At 40.1% G+C, this 14,548-nt stretch overlaps 1 protein-coding gene across 1 annotated transcript in view; it reads right to left on the bottom strand.

The window, feature by feature from the left end:
• ABCA3 (ATP binding cassette subfamily A member 3) overlaps positions 1-14,548 on the bottom strand; it is a 153,075-nt gene that overhangs the window by 46,035 nt on the left and 92,492 nt on the right. Inside the window, exons 24-25 of the mRNA XM_053694692.1 lie at positions 6,147-6,316; positions 843-977 (exon numbers count right to left, since the gene is read on the bottom strand). Of these exons, the coding sequence (XP_053550667.1) occupies positions 843-977; positions 6,147-6,316 (305 nt within the window). The remainder of the gene's footprint in view (positions 1-842; positions 978-6,146; positions 6,317-14,548) is intronic.

Raw genomic sequence — 14,548 nt, 5'->3', positions numbered from 1 at the left:
ACTTGTAATTTTAACCAACTTTCCAATTTACTTTTATCATCAAATTTGCTTTGTTCTGTTGGTATTCTTAGTTAAAACTAAACCTAGGTAGGCTCAAATACTAATTTCTAAGCCCTTGATGCCTGCCTCTTATCACATGCTTTTTTAATTGTTTTTCACAACAAGAGACTGCTAGTTCATGTGGCCATATAGATAACACTGTGTTCATGTCCGAGGAGTTATTTAAGATTTAGCACAACACAGTAATAAATGCAAGTCAATAGATAATAAATACAAAGTCATGTGATGAGGGGGCTGTCAGCAGAAGCTTAGATACAAGGTAATGACAGAGGTAAAAAGTGTATTAATATAACTGTGTTGGTTATGCAAAACTGGGGAATGGGTAATAAAGGGATTATCTATCTTTTAAAACAATAAAAATTCTACCAAAGACTGTCCCTTTAAACATGCAGCTGACAGTAGCTATATCAGATCTGTTCACACAGCACTCACTATTGTGAGCTGAATAAATTTTGAGGTAAAATATCTTCTTTTTTTACATAGAGATGTTCAGGTGATATTTCCTTGTCAGCTTTTTACAGTTATGCTGCATCACTTTCGTGATTTGGCATATGGGTATTATGTCCCTTTAATTTCCAAGATGGCTGCACCCAGTGTCAAGATGCAGAGCTTCACTAACCAGCACTTTTAAAAGGTTAAAATAAGAGAATATCTTTGAAGAGAGCTGCAGGCACAGGAGGAAAAACCATAGCACAGCGAGTATTGTAGCTGTACCCAGCAATTTAATGTCCCTTTAAACAGACTCTTTGTGTGGATTGTTAATTGTGTTTCCAGCCCCTCACCTTGCTTAGTTCTCTGATTATCAGAGGGCTACTGAGATTGGACAGCTGCTCTGGTGGGGACTCCAGAACCTTTTTCCTCTCGTCTGCCACATCACGATCTTCTGGCGGTGTAACCGGGGATTCCACAAGATTAGACTAAAATCAGAAAATAATGAAGAAAGATTAAAGGGACATGAAAAGTATCCTTTTTTTGAGAGAAAAAGGAAATTTATGCTAACCTGATACATTTATTTCTTTTTCGATACGATGAGTCCACGGATTTCATCCTTACTTGTGGGATTACGCCTCCTGGTCAGCAGGAGGAGGCAAAGAGCACCACAGCAGAGCTGTATATATAGCTCCTCCCTTCCCTCCCACTCCAGTCATTCGACCAAAGTTAGGAAGAGAAAGGAAAAGCCAAGGTGCAGAGGTTTTTAACAACAAAGAGATACCAACGGCACTACTTCTTGGTTAATGCCACCTATGATCTATTAATTTCTGTATAATACAATGTTGGTTTAGATCTAGGTGCTAGTGTATTGAAACAACTACAATTCAAAAAGAGCAAGAAAGACCTTGCTCTGAAAAGAATACACTTTTAGCACTCTGGGTGGTTTGTAATAAATATAGTTGATCAGGACATTTGCTTGAGCTTGTAGAATGGATTTAAAATTTAACTTTTAATAGTTATATAATAAAATAGGAACAATTCTTAAAAACACACTTTCGTGTCCTCACTAAAGTTGATGAGTGATACTATATTAGAATACCTTATTGTGGTTTGTGCACAGGTAGGTTAGTTTAAAAACCTTGAGCTGACAGGTAATGTTAATGCGTATTATGAGAATAGCCCCTATGAACAGTTGTTGGAGGAGTATATATCCACACTAAATCAATTAGTTAGTGGGTTGTATAGTGTTAACATATATATCAATTTGTAATAATCTTTGTTGGATTTATATGTAGGAGCGTTTCTTGCTCTTAGATATTTCAATGTAACAAACTAGGATCATCCACAAAGGTTGCATAGAACATCCACAAAGGTTAATAGCTTTTTTGTATTACACCAAGAGCGCTTGTGTTGTCTATAGTATGTCATAGGATATAATACTATAGTATCTTTGTTTAATTTATAAACAACAGCGTTCTTAGTCCCTGGTATTTAAATGTTAAGATCTATAGCTTGAGTATATATTGTGGATGTATATGCATATCTGGGTATTCCCGAATGAATCAGGAATATGCAATATGCAATATTGTGCATATATATATATATATATATATATATATATATATATATATATATATATATATATATATATATATATATATATATATATATATATATATATATATATATATATATATATATATATATATATATATGGTCGAATCATCCACAAAAGTATTATAGGTTTTTGTAATGCAAGAACATTTTTTAGCCTTTGGTATTAGGTTGTTCAGAGTCACAACCTGAAGTAGATAATTGTAGTATTTATATATGTGTATATATTTCAATTTAACACAAGGGTTAACTAGTAAATGACTGTGTCAGATAAGGATTTCTTTTCCAGACAGGTAATTTGTACATCTAGAGAGGTAATTTAAGTTCTCACATAGAGTCTTAAATTATTTGTTTGTCACTTATACCACCTTAAAGGATAAATTGACTTTTTAGAATTTATACACTGTTTGTTTAAGATATATTGGGTAAAAGAACATTTGTTTGTTGTCGATAGCGCTTTTTATGAACATAAAATTATATACACTTTATGTTGAAATTGTGTTAAATATAACAGCATGCATTTGGAGTTGATAGCGCTATTGAAACCCACATCTGTGTTGTTTTTACAGCTTAATTTAGAATCGAGTTGATTTCTGTTTGAACATGTATAGTGTTATTTTGTCTTACTTAATAAAGTTTTAAGACATCAAAACAAAGTTTTAAGATATCTAGATATCACCAAAATATTAGCGTGGTTGAGTATATTGTAGCTGTTGTGTTGCAGCTATTGTTTCGTACTTAAGCATGTATGATATTATCTTAACTTTCTTAAAAGAAAGTTTTTGAAATGTCAATATAAAGTTCTCAAGTATCAAAATAACAACAAGATATCAGTATAGTTGATTGTATTGCGGCTATTATGACTTAATTTCATTAGCTTAAGTAGCACATTTAAGTATCTGTGCACTGTAGAATTTATATTATCCAATGTCATTCAAGATAGCACAATACCGGAAAGGATTTTTAGCAGAATTTAAATGTAATACAGGTGTTGTAGCCGTATTCGTTTTGCCATTCAATAATGTGTTAGGTATCTAATCTTATTAGAAGGTACGGTTTGTTTGTAATTTAAATAGTATAGAAGTTAAACCATTACTATACCGTTATTATACCACTTTATTCTATCTGGCAAAATTATATCCGTTGCTGTTATTTACCCAAATTGTATAGGTGGTTTTAAGTCATGTATTAAGTTTCAATATAGGTGGTAACTCTGCTGAGTATTGTTATCAAACACACATGGTAACATTATAGCGTATCAAAGTATCGACTAAGTATCCATATATATTATTTGTATTGACTACAGTAGTTGTGAGGACAGCGTAAGGCTGGCTAAAAACACAGGAGCTCCTAGGACTCCTCACCAAGACCCTAATCTACCCGACATGTTTCGCCGGTTCACGGGAAAAAAAAACACAGGAGCTCCTAGGACTCCTCACCAAGACCCTAATCTACCCAACATGTTTCGCCGGTTCACGGCCCTAGTGGAATGAGCCGTAACCCTCTCAGGAAGGTGCTGCCCAGCAGTCTCATATGCGAGACGTATCATCCACAAAGAAAGAGAAGAAACCGTAGCTTTCTGACCCTTACGTCTGTCAGAAAAAACTACAAACAAAGAAGAGGACTGACGAAAGTCCTTAGTCGCCTGAAGATAAAACTTCAGGGCCCGAACCACATCTAAATTGTGAAGAAGTCTCCCTTCTGGGAAGAAGGATTAGAACACAAGGAAGGAACAACAATTTCTTGGTTAATGTTCCTATCCGAAACGAATATAGGAGGAAAACCTAATTTTGATCTAAGCACTACCTTATCTGAATGGAAAATCAGGTATGGAGATTCGCATTGTAGCGCCGAGAGTTCTGATACTCTTCGCGCAGAAGAAATAGCAACCAGAAAAAGCACTTTCCAAGATAGCAATTTGATATCTAAGGAAAGCATAGGCTCAAACGGAGCCCCTTGAAGAACTTTAAGAACTAGATTAAAACTCCATGGGGGAGTAACTGGTTTGAACACAGGCCTGATTCTTACCAAGGCCTGACAAAAAGATTGTACATCTGGTACATCTGCTAGACATTCATGAAACAAAATGGATAGAGCCGAACTTTGACCCTTTAGGGAACTAGCAGATAAACCCTTCTCCAGACCTACCTGGAGAAAGACAAAACTCTAGGAATCCTAACTCTACTCCAAGAGTAGCCCTTGGATTCACACCAATGAAAGTATCTATGCCAAATCTTATGGTAGATTTTTCTAGTTACAGGCTTACGAGCCTGAATCAAGGTCTCTATGACCGGATCAGAGAACCCACGCTTAGATAAAATCAAGCGTTCAATCTCCATGCAGAAAGCTTCATAGAAGCTAGATTTGGAAGAAGGAAGGGACCCTGAATGAGAAGGTCCTTCCTCAATGGCAGTCTCCAAGGTGGTAGAGATGCCATCTCTATCAGGTCCATACCAAATTCTTCGAGATCATGCCGGTGCTATGAGTATCACCGACACCCTCTCCTGTTTGAATCGGGCAATTACCCGAGTAAGAAGTGCAAATGGAGGAAACAGGTATGCTAGATTGAAGTCCCAAAGAACCACCAGAGCGTCTATTAATTCCGCCTGGGGGTCCCTGGATATTGACCCGTATCTCGGAAGTTTGGCATTCCTTCGAGATGCCATCAGATCCAACTCCGGCTGTCCCCACTTGAGGATCAGTTTGGAAAACATCCCCGGATGGAGTTCCCACTCCCTTGGATGGAATGTCAGACTGCTCAAGAAATCCGCCTCCCAAGTGTCTACTCCCGGGATGTGGATCGCTGACAGGCAACAAGTATGGGTCTCCGCCCATTTAATTATTTTGGATACTTCTGTCATCGCTAGGAAACTTCTTGTCCCCCCCTGATAATTGGTGTAAACCACAGAAGCTATATTGTCCGACTGGAACCAGATAAATTTGGTCGCGGCTAACCGAGGCCAGACTAGAAGCGCATTGAGAATCGCTCTCAGTTCTAAAATGTTTATAGGGAGAACTGACTCTGACTGAGTCCAAAATCTCTGAGCCTTCAGGGAGTCCCAGACAGCTCCCCATCCTATCTAACTAACACAGGCAAAGAGAATGACTGGGGTGGGAGGGAAGGGAGGAGCTATATATACAGCTCTGCTGTGGTGCTCTTTGCCTCCTCCTGCTGACCAGGAGGCGTAATCCCACAAGTAAGGATGAAATCCGTGGACTCATCGTATCTTGAAAAATAAATCTAGATAGGATTAGGAGCATACGTGTGTCTGGAGCACTATATGTAAACACTGCTGCCCTCTAGTGTTAAACGTATTGTTACAAATGAAGGTCTAATAATAAAAATTATATGGAAAGTTGCTTAAAACTGCGTGTTCTATCTGAATCATGAAAGTGTAATTTTGACTTCTATGTCCCTTTTTTTACAAAGAGACAGGCAGAGACACAGAGAAAGAAATGCGGTAGACAAAGGGTTTAAAGAAAAAGAACCAAAATCTAAAAGTGACATTCCAACCAAAATTGTAATTCACACAGTTTTAAACACAGCACTTTCTAAGAGAGACTTAGGTGCTGTAATGACGCAATTTGTTAATTGCTGACATGATACAAGCCCCACTGGCGCTCTGAGCAGCTGCAGTATTTAAAATGCTGGTGCACTGAGAATATCTAGCTATTCTTCACATGCACGTGCAGAGAAAAAATGCTAACATTAAACCAGTGATAAATTTTACTAGAAACCTTTTTGCCAATCCATGGATATTGCAAATATGTTTATATTTAAAGATTTAATTAATAAATGTGCATTTAAATTTTGACTGGAATTTCCCATTAAGAACTCTCGCTCTAATCTTTTTTCCATCTGATCCACTATTTCAACCACTTTCTGCTATTCAGTTATTCTTTCTGATGGTCTTTATTGTTACTTTACTGCACACTGTCCCATCCCACTGACAGTTCTGATTGTCTTACCCACTTCCTTTTACCCGCATCTTGTCTACTCTACCCTCCGCCAGCCTATTCCCAGTTCCCATATTCCATACCCAATGATGTCGCCTGAAGCAGCAGCAGAGATTGTAAAGGCGGCAGAGGATCCGGCTCTCGATGAGGAACAGGAGACAGAGGAAGGCCAAACCCTGAGCAGCCATAGTAGTCAGGTACCGGCCCACCCCAGGGTGCGACCATGCAAAGTAATTTTCCTGAAATGTGATATCTAGGAATAAGATAAACAGATTCAGTTAGATAACCTACGCGTCAACCTGATTCTTAGTCTTTATCTCAAGTATTTAAAAAAAAAAATAAACCCCATGAACCAGTGACCACCAGATTCAGAGACAGTGACCATATTATTAGGAATCCACAAAATCTGGGGTGATCATAATCTCAAGATTTTTACATCTTACTTAAAGGGACATTAAACCCAATTTTTTTTTCTTTAATGATTCAGATAGACTAGGCAATTTTAAGCAACATTCCAATTTACTTCTATTATCTAATTTGCTTAATTCTTAAGATATCCTTTGTTGAAGAAATAGCAATGCATATGGGTGAGCCAATAACACAAGGCATCTATGTGCAGCCACCAATCAGCAGCTACTGAGCCTATTTATATATGCTTATCAGCAAAAGATATCAAGAGAATTTTCACAAATTAGATAATAGAAGTACATTAGAAAGTGGTTTAAAATTGCAGGCTTTTTCTCAATCATGAAATAAAAAATATGGGTGTCATGTCCCTTTAAGACCTAATAAAACATCTTGCAAATAATCACAGCAAAGCAAATGGTCATCCATTATGTGTGTCTTATCTCTGAACCTCTAAATGCATGTGCATGTGTCTTGGTTCTGAATGCATGCGCTTGTGTCTTATCTCTGAACCTCTGAATGCATGTGCTTGTGTCTTGTCTCTGAACCTCTGAATGCATGTGCTTGTGTCTTGTCTCTGAACCTCTGAATGCATGTGCTTGTGTCTTGTCTCTGAACCTCTGAATGCACGTGCTTGTGTCTTGTCTCTGAACCTCTGAATGCATGCGCTAGTCTCTGAACCTCTGAATGCATGTGCTTGTGTATTGTCTCTGAACCTCTGAATGCATGTGCTTGTGTCTTGTCTCTGAACCTCTGAATGCATGTGCTTGTGTCTTGTCTCTGAACCTCTGAATGCATGCGCTAGTCTCTGAACCTCTGAATGCATGTGCTTGTGTCTTGTCTCTGAACCTCTGAATGCATGCACTTGTGTCTTGTCTCTGAACCTCTGAATGCATGTGCTAGTCTCTGAACCTCTGAATGCATGCGCTTGTGTCTTATCTCTGAACCTCTGAATGCATGTGCTTGTGTCTTGTCTCTGAACCTCTGAATGCATGCGCTAGTCTCTGAACCTCTGAATGCATGTGCATGTGTCTTGGTTCTGAATGCATGCGCTTGTGTCTTATCTCTGAACCTCTGAATGCATGCGCTTGTGTCTTGTCTCTGAACCTCTGAATGCATGCGCTTGTGTCTTGTCTCTGAACCTCTGAATGCATGGGCTTGTGTGTCTTGTCTCTGAACCTCTGAATGCATGTGCTTGTGTGTTGTCTCTGAAACTCTGAATGCATGTGCTTGTGTCTTGTCTCTGAACCTCTGAATGCACGTGCTTGTGTCTTGTCTCTGAACCTCTGAATGCACGTGCTTGTGTCTTGTCTCTGAACCTCTGAATGCATGCGCTAGTCTCTGAACCTCTTAATGCATGTGCTTGTGTATTGTCTCTGAACCTCTGAATGCATGTGCTTGTGTATTGTCTCTAAACCTCTGAATGCATGCACTTGTGTCTCGTCTCTGAACCTCTGAATGCATGCGCTTGTGTCTTATCTCTGAACCTCTGAATGCATGTGCTTGTGTCTTGTCTCTGAACCTCTGAATGCATGCGCTAGTCTCTGAACCTCTGAATGCATGTGCATGTGTCTTGGTTCTGAATGCATGCGCTTGTGTCTTATCTCTGAACCTCTGAATGCATGCGCTTGTGTCTTGTCTCTGAACCTCTGAATGCATGCGCTTGTGTCTTGTCTCTGAACCTCTGAATGCATGGGCTTGTGTGTCTTGTCTCTGAACCTCTGAATGCATGTGCTTGTGTGTTGTCTCTGAAACTCTGAATGCATGTGCTTGTGTCTTGTCTCTGAACCTCTGAATGCACGTGCTTGTGTCTTGTCTCTGAACCTCTGAATGCACGTGCTTGTGTCTTGTCTCTGAACCTCTGAATGCATGCGCTAGTCTCTGAACCTCTTAATGCATGTGCTTGTGTATTGTCTCTGAACCTCTGAATGCATGTGCTTGTGTATTGTCTCTAAACCTCTGAATGCATGCGCTAGTCTCTGAACCTCTGAATGCATGTGCTTGTGTCTTGTCTCTGAACCTCTGAATGCATGCACTTGTGTCTCGTCTCTGAACCTCTGAATGCATGCGCTTGTGTCTTATCTCTGAACCTCTGAATGCATGTGCTTGTGTCTTGTCTCTGAACCTCTGAATGCATGCGCTAGTCTCTGAACCTCTGAATGCATGTGCATGTGTCTTGGTTCTGAATGCATGCGCTTGTGTCTTATCTCTGAACCTCTGAATGCATGCGCTTGTGTCTTGTCTCTGAACCTCTGAATGCACGTGCTTGTGTCTTGTCTCTGAACCTCTGAATGCATGCGCTAGTCTCTGAACCTCTGAATGCATGTGCTTGTGTATTGTCTCTGAACCTCTGAATGCATGTGCTTGTGTCTTGTCTCTGAACCTCTGAATGCATGTGCTTGTGTCTTGTCTCTGAACCTCTGAATGCACGTGCTTGTGTCTTGTCTCTGAACCTCTGAATGCATGCGCTAGTCTCTGAACCTCTGAATGCATGTGCTTGTGTATTGTCTCTGAACCTCTGAATGCATGTGCTTGTGTCTTGTCTCTGAACCTCTAAATGCATGTGCTTGTGTCTTGTCTCTGAACCTCTAAATGGATGCGTTTGTGTCTTGTCTCTGAACCTCTGAATGCATGCGCTAGTCTCTGAACCTCTGAATGCATGTGCTTGTGTCTTGTCTCTGAACGCATGTGCTTGTGTCTTGTCTCTGAACCTCTGAATGCATGCACTTGTGTCTCGTCTCTGAACCTCTGAATGCATGCGCTTGTGTCTTGTCTCTGAACCTCTGAATGCATGCGCTAGTCTCTGAACCTCTGAATGCATGCGCTTGTGTCTTGTCTCTGAACCTCTGAATGCATGTGCTTGTGTTGTCTCTGAACCTCTGAATGCATGTGCTAGTCTCTGAACCTCTGAATGCATGCGCTTGTGTCTTGTCTCTGAACCTCTGAATGCATGTGCTTGTGTCTTGTCTCTGAACCTCTGAATGCATGCGCTAGTCTCTGAACCTCTGAATGCATGCGCTTGTGTCTTGTCTCTGAACGCATGCATTTGTGTCTTGTCTCTGAACCTCTGAATGCATGCGCTAGTCTCTGAACCTCTGAATGCATGCGCTTGTGTCTTGTCTCTGAACCTCTGAATGCATGTGCTTGTGTTGTCTCTGAACCTCTGAATGCATGTGCTAGACTCTGAACCTCTGAATGCATGCGGTAGTCTCTAAACCTCTGAATGCATGCGCTTGTGTCTTGTCTCTGAACCTCTGAATGCATGCATTTGTGTCTTGTCTCTGAACCTCTGAATGCATGCGCTAGTCTCTGAACCTCTGAATGCATGCGTTTGTGTCTTGTCTCTGAACCTCTGAATGCATGCGTTTGTGTCTTGCCTCTGAACCTCTGAATGCATGTGCTTGTGTCTGGTCTCTGAACCTCTGAAAGCATGCGCTAGTCTCTAAATGCATGCACTTGTGTCTTGTCTCTGAACCTCTGAATGCATGCGTTTGTGTCTTGTCTCTGAACCTCTGAATGCATGCGCTATTCTCTGAACCTCTGAATGTATGCGTTTGTGTTGTCTCTGAACCTCTGAATGCATGCGCTTGTGTTGTCTCTGAACCTCTGAATGCATGTGCTAGTCTCTGAATGCATGCGCTTGTGTCTTGTCTCTGAACCTCTGAATGCATGCGCTTGTGTTGTCTCTGAACCTCTGAATGCATGTGCTTGTGTCTTGTCTCTGAACCTCTGAATGCATGCGCTTGTGTCTTGTCTCTGAACCTCTGAATGCATGTGCTTGTGTCTTGTCTCTGAACCTCTGAATGCATGTGCTTGTGTCTTGTCTCTGAACCTCTGAATGCATGCGTTTGTGTCTTGTCTCTGAACCTCTGAATGCATGCGTTTGTGTCTTGCCTCTGAACCTCTGAATGCATGTGCTTGTGTCTGGTCTCTGAACCTCTGAAAGCATGCGCTAGTCTCTAAATGCATGCACTTGTGTCTTGTCTCTGAACCTCTGAATGCATGCGTTTGTGTCTTGTCTCTGAACCTCTGAATGCATGCGCTATTCTCTGAACCTCTGAATGTATGCGTTTGTGTTGTCTCTGAACCTCTGAATGCATGCGCTTGTGTTGTCTCTGAACCTCTGAATGCATGTGCTAGTCTCTGAATGCATGCGCTTGTGTCTTGTCTCTGAACCTCTGAATGCATGCGCTTGTGTTGTCTCTGAACCTCTGAATGCATGTGCTTGTGTCTTGTCTCTGAACCTCTGAATGCATGCGCTTGTGTTGTCTCTGAACCTCTGAATGCATGTGCTTGTGTCTTGTCTCTGAACCTCTGAATGCATGCGCTTGTGTCTTGTCTCTGAACCTCTGAATGCATGCGCTTGTGTCTTGTCTCTGAACCTCTGAATGCATGTTCTTGTATCTTGTCTCTGAACCTCTGAATGCATGCGCAAGACTCTGAACCTCTGAATGCATGCGCTTGTGTCTTGTCTCTGAACCTCTGAATGCATGCGCTTGTGTTGTCTCTGAACCTCTGAATGCATGCGCTTGTGTCTTGTCTCTGAACCTCTGAATGCATGCTCTTGTGTTGTCTCTGAACCTCTGAATGCATGCGCTTGTGTCTTGTCTCTGAACCTCTGAATGCATGTGCTTGTGTCTTGTCTCTGAACCTCTGAATGCATGCGCTAGTCTCTGAACCTCTGAATGCATGCGCTAGTGTTGTCTCTGAACCTCTGAATGCATGCGCTTGTGTCTTGTCTCTGAACCTCTGAATGCATGCGCTAGTCTCTGAACCTCTGAATGCATGCGCTAGTGTTGTCTCTGAACCTCTGAATGCATGCGCTTGTGTTGTCTCTGAACCTCTGAATGCATGCGCTTGTCTTGTCTCTGAACCTCTGAATGCATGCGCTAGTCTCTGAACCTCTGAATGCATGCGCTTGTGTCTTGTCTCTGAACCTCTGAATGCATGTGCTTGTGTCTTGTCTCTGAACCTCTTGAATACATGCGCTTGTGTCTTGTCTCTGAACTTCTGAATGCATAAGCTTGTGTCTTGTCTCTGAATGCATGCGCTTGTGTCTTGTCTCTGAACCTCTGAATGCATGCGCTTGTGTCTTGTCTCTGAACCTCTGAATGCATGCGCTTGTGCCTTGTCTCTGAACCTCTGAATGCATGCGTTTGTGTCTTGTCTCTGAACCTCTGAATGCATGCACTTGTGTCTTGTCTCTGAACCTCTGAATGCATGTGCTTGTGTCTTGTCTCTGAACCTGTGAATGCATGCCCTTGTGTCTTGTCTCTGAACCTCTGAATGCATGCGCTTGTGCCTTGTCTCTGAACCTCTGAATGCATGCGTTTGTGTCTTGTCTCTGAACCTCTGAATGCATGCGCTTGTGTCTTGTCTCTGAACCTCTGAATGCATGTGCTTGTGTCTTGTCTCTGAACCTCTGAATGCATGTGCTTGTGTCTTGTCTCTGAATCTCTGAATGCATGTGCTTGTGTCTTGTCTCTGAACCTCTGAATGCATGTGCTTGTGTCTTGTCTCTGAACCTCTGAATGCATGTGCTAGTCTCTGAACTTCTAAATGCATGCGCTTGTGTCGTTTCTGAACCTCTGAATGCATGTGCTTGTGTCTTGTCTCTGAACCTCTGAATGAATGCGCTTGTGTCTTGTCTCTGAACCTCTGAATGCACGCGCTTGTGTCTTGTCTCTGAACTTCTAAATGCATGCGCTTGTGTCTTGTCTCTGAACTTCTGAATGAATGCGCTTGTGTCTTGTCTCTGAACCTCTGAATGCATGCGCTTGTGTCTTGTCTCTGAACCTCTGAATGCATGTGCTTGTGTCTTGGCTCTGATCTGGCTCTGAGTGCGCCAACATGACAGTAATGTACAGAAGCACCAATTTTGAAGGCAGTGGAAAACTACTGAGAAACCAAAGCCGTTGTCTCTTTCAAATAAGCAAAAAGACGATTTCACAGGACGTTAGTATATTTTTAAGCCTAAAAACCTTTGAGAATTTAAATGTACATAATGTTAGATTGTGATTTTTATAAACTTTAAAAGGGACATAAAACCCATTTTTCTTCTTCCATTATTAAAAAAGAGCATGCAATGTTAAACAACTTTCCAATTTACTTCTATTATCCAATTTGCTTCATTCTCTTGATATCCTTTATTGAAAAGCATATATAAATAAGCTCAGGAGCATCTGATTGGTGACTGCACATAGATGCCTCGTGTGATTGGCTCACCCATGTGTTTCTTAAACAAAGGATACCAAAAGAATACAGCAGCTTAGATAACAGAAGTAAATTGGAATGTTGTTTAAAATTGTATTCTCTATCTGAATCATGAAAGAACATTTTTGGGTTTAATGTCCCTTTAACTCACAATTTTGTTGCTCCACCCACACATAATAATGTGCCTCAAATACATTTCTAACATATTTACCAGAGTAGTCACTAACTTCTTATCAGGAGTTGAAGGGTTAATTCACCTCTTGTGACCTCACTACCTTGCCTAGAACAGCAACACTTTTCTGCCGTGTGATCACATGACTAATATTGTCATTTATCAGCAAAGCCCCAACAATTCAAAAGGTGGTTGTAGTCAAGGGGAAAAGCACTGCTAGACCCCCCCCCCTAAAAGACACAGCTCCTCCATATGAAAAATGTATATCTCACATGCTATGCTGAGGAATTTATGTAAACACTGATCACTGGTGAGGTCAGCTAGATTGTTACTAACAAAACCAAGGGTGGATCAAAGAAGTTATAAATTGGTGTGAATAAATAAATTCAGATCATGTGGATTATTTTGCCCTAATAAAAGATACTGCCAGGGCGTACACCATTATAAGCTTTGCCTTTTGCAGCACTGTATGGTTCAACACATAGCCCATATTACAGAAATGAGCCACCTCCTAACACATGGGGGCCTAGGAGCATTATTTTATAAGCCTTAAAGGGACACGAAACCCACATTTTTTCTATTACAATTCAGACAGAGCATGCAATTATGAATAACTTTCCAATTTATTTCTATTATCTAATGAGTTTCATTCTCTTTGTATCTTTTGTTTAAAAGTATAGTGTCAGTGTATCTGTAAATGTCAATGGAAAATACATATATATATATATATACACGTGTATATGTATATGTATATATATATATATATATATATATATATATATATATATATATATATATATATATATATATATATATATATATATATATATATATATATATGATAAAATAAGTATGAGATCTCTCAAATAGTAAGTTTGAGCATGCTCATTTTATCACTGAATACATTCTATGTATTCCAAATCTGAGATCAGACATGAGATACTTTCTCCTGATTAACATCTAAGAGTTCAAAAGAGAGCATCTGTCTCATTAACCAGCACAAACCTCTGGGTTGATGGAGCCAATAGTCTGTGTTTTGGTGGAAAATATGCTCAGAAGCCCTTTGAAAATTCTCAATATACATTCTGATCTGGGAGAAGCATATGCCAACCTTCACTAACAGACACGTGATAATTTAAAGGGACATGAAACCCACATTTTTTCTTTCGTGATTTAGAAAGAGCATGCAATTGTAAATAACTTTCCAATTTACTTCTATTATCTAATTTGCTTCATTTTCTTGACATCCTGTGTTAAAAATCATATCTAAATAGGCTCAGAAGCTGCTGATTGGTGGCTGCAGATAGATGCCTCGTGTGATTGGCTCACTCATGTGCATTGCTATTTCTTTAACAAAGAATATCTGAAGAATGAAGAAAATTAGATAATAGAAGAAAATTGGAAAGTTGTTTAAAATTGTATTCTCTATCTCAATCATGATGGAAAAATGTTGAGTTTCATGTCCCTTTAACAACATGGCTCACTGGATTTCGTTTGAATCTTAATTAGATTCAGGAAAAAACAGTTTGGCTGGAGAGATGACTAAATATCACCTAGATGTTAAGTGCCCCCTATTGAGGTTTGAATACACGAAGTTCGGACATACGTCTCAATTTAAAAAAAATAGCTAAACAGAGACACATGTGACATTGCAGCTGTTAAATTCATTTTTAAAATACAGCCTGTATAATTTTA

This window comes from Bombina bombina, chromosome 11 (genome assembly GCF_027579735.1).
Source record: "Bombina bombina isolate aBomBom1 chromosome 11, aBomBom1.pri, whole genome shotgun sequence".
NCBI classification, from domain to species: Eukaryota; Metazoa; Chordata; class Amphibia; order Anura; family Bombinatoridae; genus Bombina; species Bombina bombina.
This window is presented reverse-complemented; position numbering and strand designations above follow the sequence as displayed.